At 38.3% G+C, this 18967-nt stretch overlaps 1 protein-coding gene across 1 annotated transcript in view; it reads right to left on the bottom strand.

The window, feature by feature from the left end:
* Positions 1-789: 789 nt before the first annotated feature.
* CTPS2 (CTP synthase 2) overlaps positions 790-18967 on the bottom strand; it is a 58858-nt gene continuing 40680 nt past the window's right edge. Inside the window, exons 14-19 of the mRNA XM_054271661.1 lie at positions 16504-16600; positions 14623-14678; positions 13807-13903; positions 12269-12413; positions 4008-4118; positions 790-2343 (exon numbers count right to left, since the gene is read on the bottom strand). Coding sequence (XP_054127636.1) covers positions 4049-4118; positions 12269-12413; positions 13807-13903; positions 14623-14678; positions 16504-16600 — 465 coding nt within the window. The 3' untranslated portion in view covers positions 790-2343; positions 4008-4048. The remainder of the gene's footprint in view (positions 2344-4007; positions 4119-12268; positions 12414-13806; positions 13904-14622; positions 14679-16503; positions 16601-18967) is intronic.

The following is an 18967-nucleotide window of genomic DNA, read 5'->3' on the forward strand; positions in this document are numbered from 1 at the left end:
CAAGACCCTGCCCTTATGATTAGTGACAACTGCCTTTTCTCTCCTGAAAACTTCCTTTAGCTTTGGGCTGCAATTCCTGCTTACACAAGTTCTTGCAGAAAACTCAACCTCTACTTTTAAGGTATTGCTCAAAACTTCCAGTGTCTTCCTGGAAAGCCAGGGCTTAGATGACTCTAGAGGATAGAAGGAGTATGCCAGAGTCCCATGAATCTCAGGTCACAGTAAGCCTTTTTTGGTACTACTCGGAACCAACAATCACACTCTGTCTGATATTATTATCTTCAGAAAAACAGCAACCTAATGTAGCATCTGGCCCACCCTCCCACAAGAGCTCCCTGATGAGGAACTGTCTGTTTGGTCAAGCAAATCCTCCTCACTAGATCCAAACTCTGCAGGCATTACCCACTTGCACGTGCAGGTTCTGTCTCCAAGCAGTTACATAATGGGAAACAATCCTAGCTTTGGGGTACACATTAAATATGTTAGGCAGGTGCTAAAGGAGCTCACCTGTAAAGCTGACAGTGAAACAGGAACCCACACTGCTGAGATGCAGCACTGGACTGCAGACACTCAGTAAGATCCAGGTCTGTCCACAGAGTCAGTGAAGTGCAATACCTACCCTGCATGCTGCTCCCCTTCCTTACAAACAAGCACAGCTTCATTAAATGATGAATTCTTTCTTTAACACCACAGTTCACATCACATTGGCACCATGATTCTTTAGCAGTACCCAAACACTTCCAAATAACACAATTTATTGAAAATGTTTTGAAAATACATTTGCAAATTACAGACAATCTTAGGAAATTCTTCACTTTTCACAAAGCAGTGGCCAGTGTCTCATTGGGGAAGACCTACAGTGACACCAATTCTGCTGTCAGCATTTCTAAGGCACATATTCACAAACTACTTTAGGAAAGTGCAGCCATAAAAATACATTTTATGTTTCATTACCATTAAAGCTTCTTTTAGTGAAAAGACAAATTTACTGTGTAACCTGAGATTTTCTAGAGCAATGCACAGCCCTCAAACTTGCTGTTTTACAAAGCTGTAATAAGGAACATGGTGCTACTTATTTTTGTGCAGATATTGACTTCTGATGAATTAAAGCAGACATTTTGCCCAAAACCACAATGAAATGCAACTCTCAAAATTCAGAATTTTTCTTTATAGGAAAGTGTGCCCCAAGCACCTGGAGCCCATCAGTTACATAGCTCAGATTCACCTTCTGTGACAGGTTTGATGATGCCCCAATGCTAATAGGATGCTTACACCCCTTACACTTTAATGCTGCCTTACACCCAGAGCAGCATCTCTCATCTTCCTCTGCTGTCCCAGTGGTTCAGGCTCCAGCCCTGGCCTTGCAGGGCTGCCTGAGCTGTGATGCAGTGAAATAACTTGTGATTTCTAAATTAAAACACATCATTCCATTCTATTTGGGAATAAGTGCTATGATGATGGAGTGGTCACAGGATACAGGAAAACAAGGGTGAACCTTACTTAATTTGCTTCATACTTATTTACTACAACTAATTGAGTGTGGCAGAGCTGGAACCCAGATAACACCCCAGGTTTATGACTGGTTTTTCTACAACTTTCATAATAGTGTTAAAACTGGAGTTTAATATATTAACGTATTTACTTTCTCTCTTACAAAATACAAATATGAAACCACCTTCTAGTATCACTTCTGTAATTTTGTAGGTCAGACTTATGTTCAGCATTATCAGACTTCCAGGAGAAATAGAGAAAATGAATTTATGTGAAATCAAATTGCTTATAAAAGCAAAGTGAAAAAACTTGTATCCAACATTAATTACTATAATCACATAGAGCTGAGGTACAGCAACCATTTTTCATTTGTACAGCAAAACTGAACAGCAAAAAAAGTAATAAAAATATATATATACAAACTTAATAGGAAAAAAACCTGAAATGGTTTTCTACTGCTCAAGAGAAAGACAATTTTCTCTTAAATGCTTTAGTGCATGGCCCTCCTCATTCCCAAGAGCTAATGCATTTATTCTTCCTGTTCCAAGGCAAACTGAAACCAGTCAAATCTTTCTTCAAATCAAGAAAGCTGTGAACTAGTGAATTGATACATATTCACCTGAGATCACTCTGAAATATAGGACAAGATAACAATGATTAACAGCTAAGGTGCACAATCATTTGGTAACTTTTGAAGCAGCATTTATACAGAACAGTTTTTGCTACAGAACCGTAAAACTGTCATCTGTAATGAGAATTATTGAACATAGCAGAGGAAGAAACAGTATGAGAACTGCAAGCAGCTTACTCTTCTACTTTCTTCTATTCAATATTGTCCTGTTCCCAAGTTTTCTGTAACATAAAAAGAGGGAGAGAAAGGAAGAATAAATTTTAAAATAACAATTATTAAAAATATTTAATCTTTAACTCAGTTTATTTCATGCTTATGTAATTTTCACTCAAATGTGTTGACTCATTTCAAAGTAGTCCTATGTAAATTCTATGAGTAGATGCATTTTATCTAAAGTGAAACCACAAAGTTGAATATAATCTACATGTGTATCCAGCTCTGATTAATGGGTAGAATTAACCATGAGATAAAAAAAAAAAAAAGACAATGCTTTTCTTATTTTTTGATATCTGGATTTAGTTATTTAATCTTTTCTACAGTAATTCTGTTGAATAAAAATTGTTATCCACTAGTGACAAGTCCAAACAAAATCAGCTTGGCTACTGATAACCACTTAAAAGCATCACAAAAGTGCATTCATCCAAGCACTGAACAAGTCACCTGCAACACTAAACAGAGAACTACCATCCATAAATTCCATTGAGGAAAGCAAGGGCTTTTCCAGAGGCACTGCCCTGTACCTTGTGTTGGCTCAAGAAACAGAACCATTGTGATGTTTGGAGGTGGGAAGGATCGAGGCAGGAGTGAAAAGGAATGTCTTGTCTACTTATTTTTTGGTTATTTTAGGGCAGGCATCAGTACTGTATGTACATGTGCCAGGTCATTTAATCTCCTAACATTCTGTTCTTTGCTCTCATAATTTGGGGATGGATCATTATCTTTAACATGTAGTACAGGAGAGCAAAAAAGAATTCAATTGAAAATCACAGAAGAAACCCATGCATCTAAGGACTGAACTCCAATTTCTAGTATCTCATGCCACTACTTGGATCAGGAACCATCAGGCAGAAATGCTGTTCATATGTAGCCTCAATTGTCTGCTCAGCACAGCTGCTCAGTGCCAACACCGTGTGAGACATGTTCAGAGGGGAAAGTTGTGCCCTCCTCACAAAAGTGCTCAGAAATACTGAAAAGCTGAATGGGAGACTCATACCAGCCCCAGCTCTGATGAATCTGCATAGGAAAAATAAAGTAAGACCAAGTTTCAAGCCCAGATCCTGCAGAGATCAGGTGTCTCACAGGAAATGAAACCTCCAACCAAAAGGAAATCTATGACTACCACGTTTACAGGTGAATAAACAACCAATCCAACATCACTCTGGCAAAAGCTATGGCAAACAAAGCCACAATTTCATAAAACCAGTTTGTATCTCTATCACTCTGCAGATTGAGTACAAGTATTTATGTTGGGATGTCTTTGTTGTATCAATGCATCAATGCAATTACAGGTGAATATTAAGGCAAAATAAAAAATAATGTCTACACAATGTAATTGAAGTGATTCTAAATTGTAAACTGAAGACACGAAAAAATGAAATATAATTTTAAAAATGCATTTTTAATATATCTTCAAACACTTACACAACTTGGTTTTGTACAGCATCCTACATAAAAGATGTACCCAAAATACTTAGCAGACTTTAACATCTCAATTTGAGAGTTAAGCAGCAGATGAGGAAGACAATTAAATGCTACAGACAAGAAAGAAGACATAAGCTCTCAGATGGGACTTGACACAAATCGGAGAATTAAGTTAACTTTATTTCCTGTTTTAAGTCTAAAATAAGTCAGTGTCATAAAGCAATATCAAAACATTTCAGTTTACCTCAATAGCATCATCCATTTTGGTGCTCACATATAATAATTTCAGCTTGTGTCAGAATAAGGAAACTCTTTTTCTGGAGAGCTGTCATCACTTAGGTCACTGTAGCTGTCACTGTTGGAATCAATAAGAATTCAGAAAGATCTAAACCAAATATTTCATTTCAAGCCCTCCAACCCATGATGCATAAGATCAACACTTTCCTCAAATGCAACCCATTTCCAGAAAACTTCTTTAGGCTCATGCTAAAAACATGGTATTTTAGAACACCTTCCTCCAAGGGAATGGGCTGAAGTCTGGAGTTTAAGACTTGATGCAAAATAATGCTCTACCTGATAAACAGTACATTAAATTTATTTTTGCTTGACTCCTGTACATTCATTCTGCATTTTGCTGTTGCTGTGTGTCTAAGATCATGGTTAACATGATAGATAATAACAGGTATTCAGAACTAAAATAAAAGGAATTTCTCCCTTATGGTAAAGAAAATCATTAAGTTAAGACAATCAAAAGTTAAGACAACTTTATTAGCTCACAATTCTACACTTAAATTATAGTTCTTGCTCTTTTAGTAAGAACACAATTTTCATTGCACCAAGCAATATCCTGACAGTTTTTCTAGAAGTTTTATCCCCTTTTGTTGTATCCTGAGAGAAGCAGACTGGTTTCCAGAGACCAAATTGCCATGCAAGTGATTGTTTTATAAGTGGTAAGAACAAGGAAACAGTGAAGAACAGGAATCATCACAGTGACTGAGAGAAAGAAGTGCCCACAAACCACATTTTCAGTTAGTGTCTATTGGGTCTCCAAGCTTATCTTAAATTTAAGTGCACCTCAGAAGTGCCTCCAGCCTCAACCCCTCCCTACTACACTTCATTCCACAGTCTGTTTTCCAGATATTTTAATTTTCCCAGATGAGAAGCCAGCAAAGGCAGCCCAGGGAACAGATTAGGTACATTTGAGCAGCAATAATTGTGATCAGCCCTGTGACCCTCCAGAGCCCAGGCCATGGTTAGCACAGCACAGGGGGGATCTCAGACCCCACTTGTGTGGGATCATGACAGCCTTGGGTGCCAACTCTGTGCCAGGCACTGACTGCACAGCTGTCCTGTGACACCTCCCCTTTACCACACACCCCTTCATCCTCCAGACAACAGGACCCCACTCATGTTGTGTTCCCCATCTCTGGGCATGATCTCCTACTGAGACATGGAGCACATAGCCCAGTCAGACAGAGCCTTATCAGTGACTGCCTAATCAGTGACTGCCTGCTGGGCACTGCTGCAAGGGAGCCATGCAGCCCCACAGTCTCTGATGAGGCTGCACTGGGGAACAGTGAACAAACTGCGCTCAGCTACTCTGCTGCTTGCTACTGAGCACTGCTTTATAGCCTGAATGTCACCCTCTCTTCTTTGAGAGAAAAGGAAAACTAAAGAAAGAATAGGTAAAAAAACAGACACCTAAACAGGGTGGGACAGGAGGAATGGCACCAAGAGTCACCTCATTTAATTTCTACCTCTGTTAGGAAAGTTTCCCACAGTTACAGCAGGTCACTGTACCAAATCTGTGTAAAACAGCATAGATATTCTGGCTGTCCTGACATTAAGACTTTGTCTACAGCATTCTGCCCTGGTCTGTGTGACACACACACTGCTGATGTGTTCTTATAAAGGGTGTGTCACATCAGGCTAGTGTGAAACGTTCAATTGGATCATTTCATCAGCTGGTGATCAATTACACAGTTCAAGTGAGGAAAGTGTTGTTAACAGTACGATCAAGCATGCCAGATGCACACAGACAAACACAACATCACCAACATTGTACTTACTTTTTTCTGAAAGTACCCATGGAAACATGGAAAAAAATTCAGTATTATTAAAACAGTTTTGCATTTTCACATCACAGCAAAATAGCAAATACTGTCCACAGAGCAGAGAGTAAAACTGATTGTAGAGAACTGCACAATCTTATGACAGCCATGATTTAAGACCCAAGTTTTCAGAGAATTCTATTTTTTTAATTATCTCTGCTAGCCAGTGGCAATCCCAGCCCAAAACCATGCCAGAGCTCTGTAAACAACACAGTATGGGATGCTTAAGTAGAAGTGCTCACCAACCAATGGGGTGAGTGGACAACTGCCCAGCTTCATCTCTTGGAGGCAGTCAGGTGCTGATCTCCACCCAGCACTCTCCTCATAGGTCCTCCCCCACTCAGTGACACAGGTTTTAGAGGGATTTACCCACAGAAGTGGATGCTTCTGTGGTTTCACTGACTTACCACCCAAACTTCTTAAGCCTGTTTTCAGTTTCCCAAAGCTGAGGCTCACCTGGCTGCTAGAGCAGAGGCTAAAACACTTAACTCAGATGATGACAATCCTGTTCCTGTTCCCACACTGCCCAATTTCAGTACAGGATTTGACACCAAATCCCAGAGAAGGGCTGACATCATTACATTCTTGACTTCTGCAGTAGCACTTCACAGTCTCCCCTACTTTAGGGCTGCTCTATGGGGTGAAAGTCAGTTTGATGTCTCACAAGCAGGTCACAGGGCAAGAAAGGCAGGGGAAATACCCAGGTAAGGATCAGGCCTTGGGTTTCAGACTCAGGTAGCTGTCAGCCTCTCAGGTTCAGCTGCTTGAATGATTTGTCTAAGCATACCCAGAACCTGTGGCATCATCTTAAAAATAACAACTTGGGCCCCAAGGAAACCTGAACTTCAAGAGTTAGGCTGCCAGTGGACTTGAAAGCAAACAGGAACTCCTGAAACTTGGCATATCTACACCTGTGTGTTACAGCTTCAAACCAGCACTAGTGTCAGGTTTCTGAGATTTACTCTGATTTCAAACATTAGTATCACGTGTAATCTGAAGGAAAAATTCAGATTTAGGTGGCATTAACCAGAAGCAAGCCATCTTTTCTCTTTGGAATAAATGTGTACTTTGTTCCAAATTACAATGAGTTGTACAGATACTAAACACAAAACCCTAATGGATGCTTCATGCTCACAGCTGGTAATATTCAGTAACCTTAGTTAAATCTAGTGGCTGTGAAAGTGGTGGTGGTGAGAAACCAAATAAGCCCAGCTTTCTTTAATGAAATTCTTTTTCACACTGAGCCAACCACTGAAAATATATGCTTACATTTGCTTCAGCAAGTTTTCTCTTAGTCTGTGTTCTATTGGTAATTATCTTCATCTTATTTGTAACAATTCTTACAACAGTGGACTCCAACAAGGAGGTACTGAGCAGATCTGAGGCCACCAGATCTAAGATCTAACCCCAACAGGTTTTGTTTGGTTGGTTTTTTGTTTTGTTTGTTTGTTTTTGTGGGTTCTCGAGTATAAAGTGGTGGCCAAGGGAAAAAAAACATAACAAAACTCAAAGAAGTGTCACTGGATCTAGTCAGTCACTTCAGATGAAGTATTTTGGTCACTTCACTCCTGTAGAATGGGTACTCTGTAAACATTCTGTTTTTCACTTGGAAAATCCAGATCAATATTCTTTAGAAACAAAGCAGCAGTTTCAGGGAAGCTTTTCTTTCATTAATTTTTAATGTACAATTGACAAAAAGCTCCTTTTCCAGAAACATAAGGAATTAAAATAATTACTACAGTAATGCTATACCCTGCAAGGTGCCAAGCTAAGTGCATTTCTTCCTCAGTGCAAATTAAAGATACATGAAGTACAGATAAATTTAGTACAGACTGCAGTTGTTTAAGTGTTTAGCTTTTGAGGACTCAGCAAAATGAAATCTGCAAATTATAATAATTAATTTCCCCCAAAAAATCTGAATTATTAAAATTATTATGTCATTAAAACATTATTTTGAATAAATGCATATTTGATGGTGCAATGGTTATAATTGCAGTCACCCATATTCTTGGTACATATTTTTATGATTATTATATGGTCATAAAAATCACAGATATCATTTATGGTCATAAAAAATTTATCTAGCATTTAAAATCATGATTATCCTTTAAAATGATGGTCATCATGATACAACCCTATGCCTCCATAAAACATCATTTCATTTGGGAATCCCTCAGCACAAACCCAAAACTGTGAGCCCCCTGCCCTCACATAACTGGACCTTGGATAAAATCTTCATCTGGGACAGGCAGCAGCAGCTCCTTACAATCACTGGAGAGAAACAGGCTCTGGCAGTGTGTAATGCAGAACTGACCCACAGAACTGCTATAATGAGCTATTTGGTTCCTTAAAGTGCATTTTCACTGAACAACTGCAGAAAAAGACTTGAGGTCTCTAGTTCAGAAGGGTTTTCACTGTAAACATCTAACATTTAATGACAAAGTTAACTGACATAACTAGCCATTACTAAGTGCCAGTATGGTTAAGAAAGGATTTTCTTTAAAACTTCTCTGTAGTTTTCCGTAAGAGCTCTGAGGGTAACAGGGTCTTTGCTGTCCCAACCATCCCCACTTGGGACCTGCATCACTGGAAGGTCACTGGAGCCAGAGCACTTGTCTTCTGTGGCAACTGTGGTACTGACTGAGGACACCATCCTCACCAGGACAGCTCCCACCTCTGGCTCCTGGAGTGCCATCTTTTGTGGAGTAGCCCCTCTCTTGCTGCTCTCCTGACAATCTTCAAATCCCATTTCCATCAAATCACATGTCTGGATTCAGCCAATGGCAGAAGCATGATGGTGTGCCAAACGTGTTCTCGACTGGGGACAACGTACAGGGGACATCAGGCACCAGAACAGGTCACACAGGCTGGTTTCTGTCCTGTTCATGGGTGCTTTCCTCCACAGCTGGTCTGAGAGAGAGCTGGACCATGCTAATGCAGCAAGCACCATATGGGCAAACTTTCTGAGGTTTTTGGTGTTTCATTTAATGCACCATTCCTTCGGTTCTCTGGCCACTTTTGTTCTTTGTCTCTGAACACAGCTCATAGGTCATCTTTGATTAATGTTTTTCCTAGAACTCAAGAGTACTCTGTGACTAGATGGCATTGGATTGGCGATTCACATTAGCATATTCACTAATGCTTTGGAAAGCTTTGTTTTGGCAGTAGTCAGTGTTGCCTACACTTACTCACCTAGGAACACCTCTCATTTCCTACATTTCCTCCCTTGTACTGGATATTTGTGTTTATTTATCTTTAGCTTCTTATCTTCTTCCTCCAAAGATATCATTATACTCAACAGAGATTACTAAATTCCCTACATATTTTTTGTTACTTCTTTGTTCTGAATAGCACTTTCATCTCTTATTCAAATGACATTATTTGCAAATATAATTAATGCATTCGGGCTTACTCTTGCAGGCCATTAATAAAGGTGCTGGCTGTAGACAAAGAAGAAATAAAGCCTGCTGATGCTAAACTGGATAAGGGGAAAAAACACATCAAAACAAAACAAGTAACATGGCTTTATTGTACACCAGTGATTTTGCAACTCATATTATACTGTTCCCAAAGACAAATCAGTTTTTATTAATTTTTTCAAATGAAACTACCTAAGTCTCAGTAAAAGCCAACAACATTACATGTGAAGTTCCCCTCTTCATCCACTAGTTTCCTATTAAAACCCTTTGTTTTCTCTTTTAAAGCAGCATATCTGTGGGTATTGTACACTTTTGAGTCTCATGTAGTTTTGGTTTTCTCTGTCCTTGAAAATGAAAATGTAAACTGGCAGCCTCCCACCAAATTCCTCACTTCTATATGAAATGGTGACTTCAGTATTTCCATGGAAAGGTTTGGAAAAGGTCACGATCTAAAGCCATTCACAAGGAAATGAAGCGCAGGGCTTTGATGGTTGGGCACTCATGCCATAAAGCACAAGAGGCTGAAACCACAAAGGCAACTTGGGAGCCCAACTAGTACTTCAGGTAAATAAGTAACAATTAATCACTGAGCTACTCTGATCCTTTGGTCAGTTCTTGGCTGTCTCTTGGTGTATACACTGACATTTCTAGGAACTAAATTTTCCTCAGAGGATGCATTCCAGTCTCAAACTAGGTATGCTCATGCCTATGTGGGCCTATGTCTGTACCAGATTAGGCCTTACAAAAATTTAAGAGACAGTTTATTCACTTTCATTTATTTAGGGCACTCTCCCAGAAGTAGTAATGCATCCTTGAAGTTATTATTAGCTTTGCTGACAAGCTAGGGCTTCTGTCCAGGTGTCAAATATTCTAAAATCACAACCTAATTATGGGGCTATTAAATGTTCTGGAGTAATAGTTTCCTGTTAAGACTCTCATGCTGAAATACCCATTTCCTTTTGTCTCAGGACTTCATCATTCACTCTCTCTTTAGTGTTTATGGTAGCTTTGCTTTGGTAATCTGCTCAGCTTGCTGGTCTCCACAAATTCTCTGCCAGCTTACTTTGCTCTAGTCCACAGCACAACTAAAACACAGGTGGGTGGTGCTGGATGAGGTGTGCAGAAAATCCTCTCCTCAGATTTATTTCAGCCTTGCTAGGACATGTCTTAACTTTACAACTCAATGACATCACCAGCATTCTGGGGTTTAAAGGTTTACACTGGAAATCTTTCCACTCAGCAGCTGGGTAGGTTAATATGAGTGTGTGTGCTGTAACTAACTGCAATTCCCTCCTGAACATTCTTCCACACAAAATCTTCCTCTTTTAGCCTCCAAATGCCTTCCTATTCCAGTGACCTTTCTCAAGACACAGGAGTATTGCTTGATTGCTGTGTAACTAGGTAAATAGCAAAATCTGCAATTTTATAAAATAAGTTTTGGAGTATGGATTTTTGTCTTTGCTAAATGTTTAAGATTTGGTAGGAGTTTATTCTATGAACATGAAGAAAAAGAGTTGGGTATACATTTTGAATGATTAATTCAAGTAAGTCTAAGTGAGGCAAATTCAGTAATGGCTGAAACTTTAGGTCAGGATTAGATAGCATATAACACTAAGGGATGTAAATTAGCAGGATGCATGCAGATCACTTATTAAAAAAAAGTAATTTTTCTTTATCTCAGAGAAATAAATAGGGTTACTTATGGGATAAAGCAGTGTAAGAAAGGATATTGGGGCCTGTGAAGTGTGAGTCAGAGTGCCCACCAGGAGGTAATGCTGAAGATCACAGTGATGGAATGCTCTGCCTTGCCAAGCACCACAAAAATTTGATCTGTGTATTCCACCAGCACAGCTTTTAAAAGGTAGCTAACATTATAACTGCTTCTAACAATAACAGGCTAAGGTAAAAGGATTGTTTCAATCAAGCTCTGGTTTGCAGATCAGAAATTCATTCTCTTTGTATGCAAATCGCTCCACAACCCGGCAGAGTAAATAAAAATTGATACCCATAAAGGAGTAGGGAACCAAAAGAGATTGGTCTGGTCTGGTTTGGCTGTTTTCCCATTACTACTCAAACTTGAATAAAATTGCTATTTCTCTCCTAACAAACACATCTTATTTTAATAGAACACAAGACTTGGGGGAAAAAAAAAAAGCCCAACCCACAGAATTAATGAGTTTGGTGTCTTGTTTAGAGGAAAAGCCAAAATGCCAGAGTTGGATCTGTTCAATGTTATTATTCAGTCATTTTATGATTTTTTAAAATTTTTTGTTACTGTGCCCAAGGCTTCCCTCTGATTTCTTTATTATTGCTATTATAATGAAATTTTAACTGTTCTTAATATCATTGAAATAAACAAGAATTAGTTGACCCTGGATAAAAAAATATTGGTACATTCAATAAACCAAAGCCTCTGTGTCCAAGAGACCAAGGACAGAGTTTTGGCTGAACCATCCAGTTCTGACCTAGATCCAAATCCTTCTGTAAGTCTAAAGGTATCCCAACTGTTTTATTTCAGGCCTGTCTCTGAAAGATAGTATTTATTATTTAGCTACTTCAAAATAAAATCAGTGCTTTCTTTGTTGTTGTTACCATCATTCAAGTACAACTGGGTACGAATTTCACTTCATTGCTTGATCCTCTAGCAAATCTCTTTCCCTATGAAGCTACTGTCGATGGAAGTTAACACAGGAGGCTGCCTATCTTCATTTGAATTTATTAATTTTTTTACTTTTTTCTGATTGTAATGTGGAGTTCTGGCTTTAGCCCTAATAACCTCTGAAAAGGAAGAAGTGAGGAACGGTGCTTCCTGCTTACAGCTTATTTTATACCCAAGTATATGACAGGCACACAGTCACAAGTAAATCAATACATGAAGAACTCCTTTTCATCTTCTGGGCTTCTGAATTGAAGGATGGGATAGTCCCTCTAAAAATGTGACTGGCAAATGCAGGCAAGCAAAAAACAAAGATTACCTGGGAGACAATTTACATCCACGCTGCAGGTATGCATTCAGTGTCCCAGTTGCTGCCAGCAACAGTCCAAGGTATGGAGGTGAAGGTTTCATAGGTCTTGAGGAAAATTCTGGGTGGAACTGAACTCCCACAAAATATGGGTGATCTACAAGATAGACATCAAAGAAAATTACACAATGTAGGAAGAAGATAGTAGAAAAACTTTTAGGAAAAAAACTTATTAAAGATTTCAGACTAGTGTCCAGAAGCCAGAGCAGCACATGTGAATTTAAGGGTGAGGGAGCAGAAAACTTCTTTCCACAAAAGGCAACTGACAACAGAGGCAGAAGGTTAGTAGGGCAAACCAAAGAAAAATCATCCTCTGATTCATAAAAACTGAATAATAAACCTGTACCAACATGTAAGGGTGGGAGGAGAAGGACACAATTGGAAAGTCACAAAGTTTACATTTATCATGTTATTTTCATGGTATTTTGGTTTCCAGTATCTATTTATGCATGTCTATTCAGAACAATATGCTCAAAGCAGGGACAAACTCAAAGTTAAATCAGGCTGCTGACAGCTTTGTCTAGTCAAGTTTTGAAGGTCTGGATGGAGATTTCACAGACTCTGTAGGTAATACACTCCAGTAATGCTATATCCTTTGCCTATACTGAATGTATTCATATTCCATAAATGAAACACAAATTGGGAAAAATGAAACATATATGGAGACCTTACCAAGAACATTTGAGGGTGCTTAGGGAGCAGGGCAATGTCACTGTGAAACTGGCATATAGATAAAAATCTATAAAAAGCCAGGAGTCTCTGATGAGTAGGAAAAGGCAGTCACCATGCTCTTCTTCAAGACAAAAAGAAGGATCCAAGGAACCACAGAAAATTCCTGATGTTCAGAACATGAAGGTCAGGAAGATTGGAACAACAAACCTGAGAAGAATCTGTCTTTGGATGCAGGGAGAGCACTGGCTTTCCTTAATTCTGACTTTAACAAAGCTTTTCATATGGTTTCCTACCCTTTAAGTTGGAAGCTGTGGACAATGGGTAGACCACAAAGTATGTTAAAAAAATGGCCAGACTTCTGTATTCAGAGAACAGTCATGAGTGGTTTGAAGTCCCAGCAACAGCATACTTGGAGGTACTCAAAACTGTACTGATACAACTCTAGAGAAGTTGACCTATAATTGGAGGTATCCCTGTGCTGAAGCAGAAGGTTGGACAATATAATCTCCCAAATCACTCAATGATTCTACATAGCCAAATGCCCCTGAGCTAGACTTAGGGCCTTTTGGAAAAGGAGCACATTTGTCCCACATAATCAAATACATGCACAGCCTTTGCAAAGTGTAAGACTTTTCCTAACCCACTCTGAATTTTCACCAATTGTAATACACAAGTGGAGTTAGCAGTTAGCACCCAAAATTATCTTGGCTGTTAAGACAGATAAATATTGTGCCTACATGTCATTCAACAACCTATAGTTTACAGTTCATACAGTTTTAACAGATGCAATAAGTATTACAAACAAGTAAGACACTCACTCTCCAGTTCAATAATTTCCATCCTGTTCCCTTCTGTATCATGACCAACAAATTTCAACCCTTTCTCTTCAAAGCAGTGAGTCAATTCTGGGTTCACCTGAAACGTTGAAAGCAATAACAATGGTAGTTCTGTTTATTTTTGGATCTAACAAACAGTAATTGTAATGGTTTTTACATGCATACAAGAATGAAGAGAATTGGGTAAGGGTTGGGAACTTTTGCTTTCTTGTTTTAACAACTCTGGCATAAATTCGTAAAAATTGTCATGTTTATTAAATAAAGAAATGAACCAGTAATTTTAAAAGTTACTATGAAATATTCAAAAATTAAAGCCGGGGTCCCTTCTGCTTGCTGCTCTTCTGAAACCAAGCAGCCTGAATTCCCCCTTTTTAAATGATCCACCAGATGCCCACTGACCTCCCTTTGAACAGTGAATTTCAGTGGTTATGACAAAAGCTGTGATGCAGCTCTTCCTTCAAACTGAGGAGCTTTGCAGTGAGCTGTCTCATTTCCTTGATGATGTTTTAACCACTCAGTTAATATCCAAACTTGAGCAGGTTTGCCACCATCATATTCTCCTCCCTTTCAATGAAGGTTAATATTGTCTGAATCAGTTACAGCATGCACAAATCTGATAGTTCAAGGCCCTTTAGAGACACTGATGGAGTCAGATCCCTTCTGAAGTACCTCAGAGGTAACTCCAGGAGTCCACCTCATGTGTGTCTCCTTGAATGTCAGTTTTATGAAAGTATTCAGGCACCCTATCCCAGATGTTTGCATACAGAGGAGTGGATCCATGCAAAGGACAGTGCTTACCTCATAGCGATGCCTGTGTCGCTCCTCTACAAACATTTCATCACCATAAAGCTTCCCTGAATAAACAACAAAAGAGAAATTAAAAGCCCATGTGTTGCTTTAATAGTTGCTACAATTACTCCTTGTAATTTAAACCTCAAAGTCACATTTAACACTTGTTAAACACAACAAGACCTTATTCATCTCACTGCATTTTCTTTTCTTCCTGAGTGGAAGAACACTCATCACTCATCCTGAGTGATGACTAGTTTCTTTTAATTCACTGCTACCTGAGTTCATTCAGGATTCATATTCAACATTCCTTGACTAGAAATAGCTTAGGCAAACTAGACTCTAAACACACTTTAACTAATTTAAATTGTAAAGCTTTAAAAAAAAAGTCTGAGTGAGCCAGCAATGTAAAATCCCTTCAGAGTTTTACAACAGTTGTACACAAAAGATGCAGGGAAGGAAGCCTTTTAGTAGCATCTGTTCCATTTTAATAGATTATGCATGGCACCTGGCAGAGTACCTCCAAAGAACAGAGAATATTGCTTTTCTCTGTTTTCCTGATCTCATTACCCAAATGACTCTGGCAGTCTTCTGTGCGTCATCTCGAACACTCTGCCTTTCACAGCAACAAGGAGCAAGTCTGAGATATGCAGTAAACTTCTTTCTAGATTTCAATCATATCTCTTACTCATAATCATGGCTCAAACTTTGCTCTCAATTTACACTAAGGTCATGAGAATTACTCTCTTGCTAGGGGGTTGGTACATGAACTAAACTACCAAGAACATCTTCAGAAATTGTAGAATAATAGTACTGCCATTTTACAAAGTATGGTGTATGTCTTAATTTTAAGGGACCACTTTTCCAAAACTATTATTTTCATCCAAGTTGTAAAACATAAGGAAAAGAAATCTTATTTCCTGATTAAACTACCATAGCTTTTTCTTATTCTTTCCAAAGATCTAAACAGATTTAAACAACTCTTAATATTGGTCAAAGGTTACAACACAAGTTAATTTTTATTAACTTTTCCAGAAATGTTTAGGTCACACAACAACTTGAACTTTGTGATATGCATATCTATATCACACATAGGCAAAGTATCACACAGGCCAGTTAGATCACTAGTATGGGCATCTCTAGAATTGCAGATTTTTCATTAAATGTGCATATGGTATTACACTCTGGTCTCCTGCTGAAGTAGATGTAATTTTTAAGTACTCAGAAGGATGCAATCCTTAAGTTTAACATAGCTAAATAGAGAATACCTCAGATCAATATCAGGGGCAGGGCAATATAAGTACATACAGATTTAGTTAATGGACAAGAAACTACTTTTCACACTTTTGCAGCATCATCTATATTACTACTGTATAATGGGCTGATTAATAGGAGACAAGAATTACTTCAATTTTAAAATACACATCGATCTAATTAAATAATTTTTTCTATATTCTGGTTTCTTTTATTTTGTTATCTGAAGGATCCTGTTGCAGCAAATAATTTTCCTTTTCTGCAACATATACTTTGCTTTCCCAAAATAAGATTCCTTCCAGGATCAAGCAAGAAAATAGGAAGGAAGCACTCTGACCTTCTCAAGAACATAATGAATTAAACTGCCATGAGAAGAATTTCAGTTTTCTCAACATTTTACTCATTGCTTTTAAAAAAGCATTGGACCTTCAGTGACAGTTTCACTGGGAGCTACAGATGCCTCTCATTTCTTTTTTTCACTCCAGTTCTCAGTAAATGTAAATAACAGGATCAGAGTGAATGAGCTCAGGGAAGCTGCCACCTAACTGTTTGCTTAAGGTTATAGCATTTTTGGTTTTCCATGTTACAAAGCTCCTATCCAAAAGGCAAAGTCATAAGAGCAGAAAAATAACTTACTTAAAACAGAATTTTCAGTTTTAAAAACAGTCCTCCTCTTCCCCAGTCTCATTGTTCCTCCCATATCTCCAGGATTGTGTTCTGGCATGTCAATAACCTGTAGAGAAAAGTTGCTCACTGTTTCATTCAACAAATAAAAAAATCCTAAACCAAACAAGCCTAGCCTAGCAAGTGGCATAGATTTTTAAGTGGCAACTTTATGTATTTTACCTTCAACCATTTCCAATCATTATTTTTCTTTTGTTTTTCTAATGTTTTGTTCTTCAACACTGCATTGCAATAGACTGACAAGGTTAACTAGTTAGTGACAAATGTTTTCATTTAATGTTAAGATTAACAAAAGCAACTTACAAATTTCTTATTTTAATTTTTGGGGGTGGGAAAAACACCTTTCTTTTAAAACTTATACCAAAATGTTACCAATAGGATAACTCTGCCCAAAGCTATTCTTTGTGCTAGGATAGTACACAGATTTTAAAAAATTCAAATTCATAGACCAAAAAAGTCCACCAAGTGATAAAGACACCATCTCTGGAAAAACAAAGACCCTTGACCTCACAGAGGCTGAAAGATTATACATATTAAATATGAGTAAATAATATGGGTTAAAATTTCTGTACACTAGGCCATTCCTTATATTGCTTTTTCTTATGCCAAGAGGCAGATACAGCTGTGGTATCAAGTACGAAGGCAATCAACCTCTTGGGAAGTAGGAAGAGGGGAAGGGCATGCAGCAGCAGAGTGCAAAAAGGACACTTGTAGTGAGAGGACAATATTGTAAAAGCAGAGTATGGGAACAGGTGACTCCAGTATGTGTGTGCTATTTCAGATTATAGATATAACTAACTTATCACAGAAAATGGAAAACCATTCCCCTCCTTTCATCTCTACTAACGGGTTTCTCAGATTGCTGAAGAGTAATAAGAGTATTAACAAAATACTGGGTTGCCTTGTATGAAGAATATGCTATTTAACATAAAATTTAAAGTCAAGGATATACAAATACTGGGTTTGAGGACTGAAGCAGAGGAGTCAAATGGCTTCTACGTGTGTCAGGTGAAACCCAGGATAATGGGATTCAGGGCATGTCAGAAACCACAACCTAGTAGAAGGAGTGCACCTAGCTTTGCTCAGTTTGAAAAACATTGCAGGGTCTCACAATCCAGTTTAGAGGAAATCTGTCTAAGAGAGGTAAAACAGTTTGAAATTGTAGAAACGTGAGCTGAAGCTTTGACCTATGTACTTGTATTCACATAAACATAGTCAGTGAGAAATGTAATTGACAAAGAAAAGTTCTAAAAATATAAATATTCACATATATGGGTAATCTCAATGGATTTTTATTAACCTTAATTTGCCCTCTGAGAGTAATGAAAACAATATCTGATGACACACTTCATAAAGTGGAGTTATTCAATTTAGGAGGGATGGTGGAAAGTGCTCAACCTTTGGCCTTGTGCCAATGCATTTCAGCTGTGCAATTATCTCTGTACAACCTTATACATTCAAAATGTTATTTATAAGCAAGATATTCATTATAAAATGAGCAGGAGTTGTGATCAAACCAATGGGATATTACAGATTCTTCACTTACCTCTCAAATCACAAAAGTAAGGACCTGTGCAAGATGTTGAGGTAAGCCCCCCTCCACAAATACATAAAATAAAATAAAACCCATTCACTGAATCCTTACTATTTTAAAAATATGAAATTTACTGAATTTATTTTATTTCCTTTCATTTATTTTCACTTTTTTCCTGAAATAGTGGCCACAAAAAAGAAGACAGTCTCAGTAGAGGATCTGCTCTGCTGAAGGCTTCTGTCATCCTCTGGGTCAGACCCCCTCATCAAATGTTTGTGTGTCTGTGTGTCTGTGTGTCTGTGTTTTCAGCTCTCCATCTCTCCCAATACTGTTATATTAGTAAGAAATGGACAAGGTTTGCTATATTAACTTTTGTCATCAGGTGACAAAAGGAGCTATTTATGAGTTAATGCCTTGGAACTGCTTTGGCTCAGTGGCCCAGATGAACTCCAGCAACTAAAACAGCACAGCCCTCAACATTACTTATATGACTTGAGTTTCTCTGCAACAACATCTGCGCAAGAAGCTTTTGAAACCAAAGTGGCACTGCTGCCCTACAGCCCAAAGAAAGTAATGAGAATCAGAAAAGCAATGTCATATCAACGAAATATTTTGCCATATTATACAGAATTTATTTGATCAGAAAAAGCATAGGTTTCAAATAGCGGTAGTTTTGAACAACTGTGCAACTGAATAGGCTCTTCAACAAGCTTATGCTTCCTGGCACAGAATAAATCAGCTCTTCCTGTGCATTAGTTCTTTGAAAGGGCAGAGAACAGCACAGAACAGGCACCACAAGCAACAAAAATATATCTGTAGGGAGGATGCAAGAATATATAAGGCATCAATTAGGTCTTTCTTACCCAAATCTCTGAAAACTGC

Source organism: Melozone crissalis, unplaced genomic scaffold (genome assembly GCF_028551555.1).
Source record: "Melozone crissalis strain CALT ecotype California unplaced genomic scaffold, PUWL_Pcris_2 ptg000013l_1, whole genome shotgun sequence".
Taxonomy (NCBI): domain Eukaryota; kingdom Metazoa; phylum Chordata; class Aves; order Passeriformes; family Passerellidae; genus Melozone; species Melozone crissalis.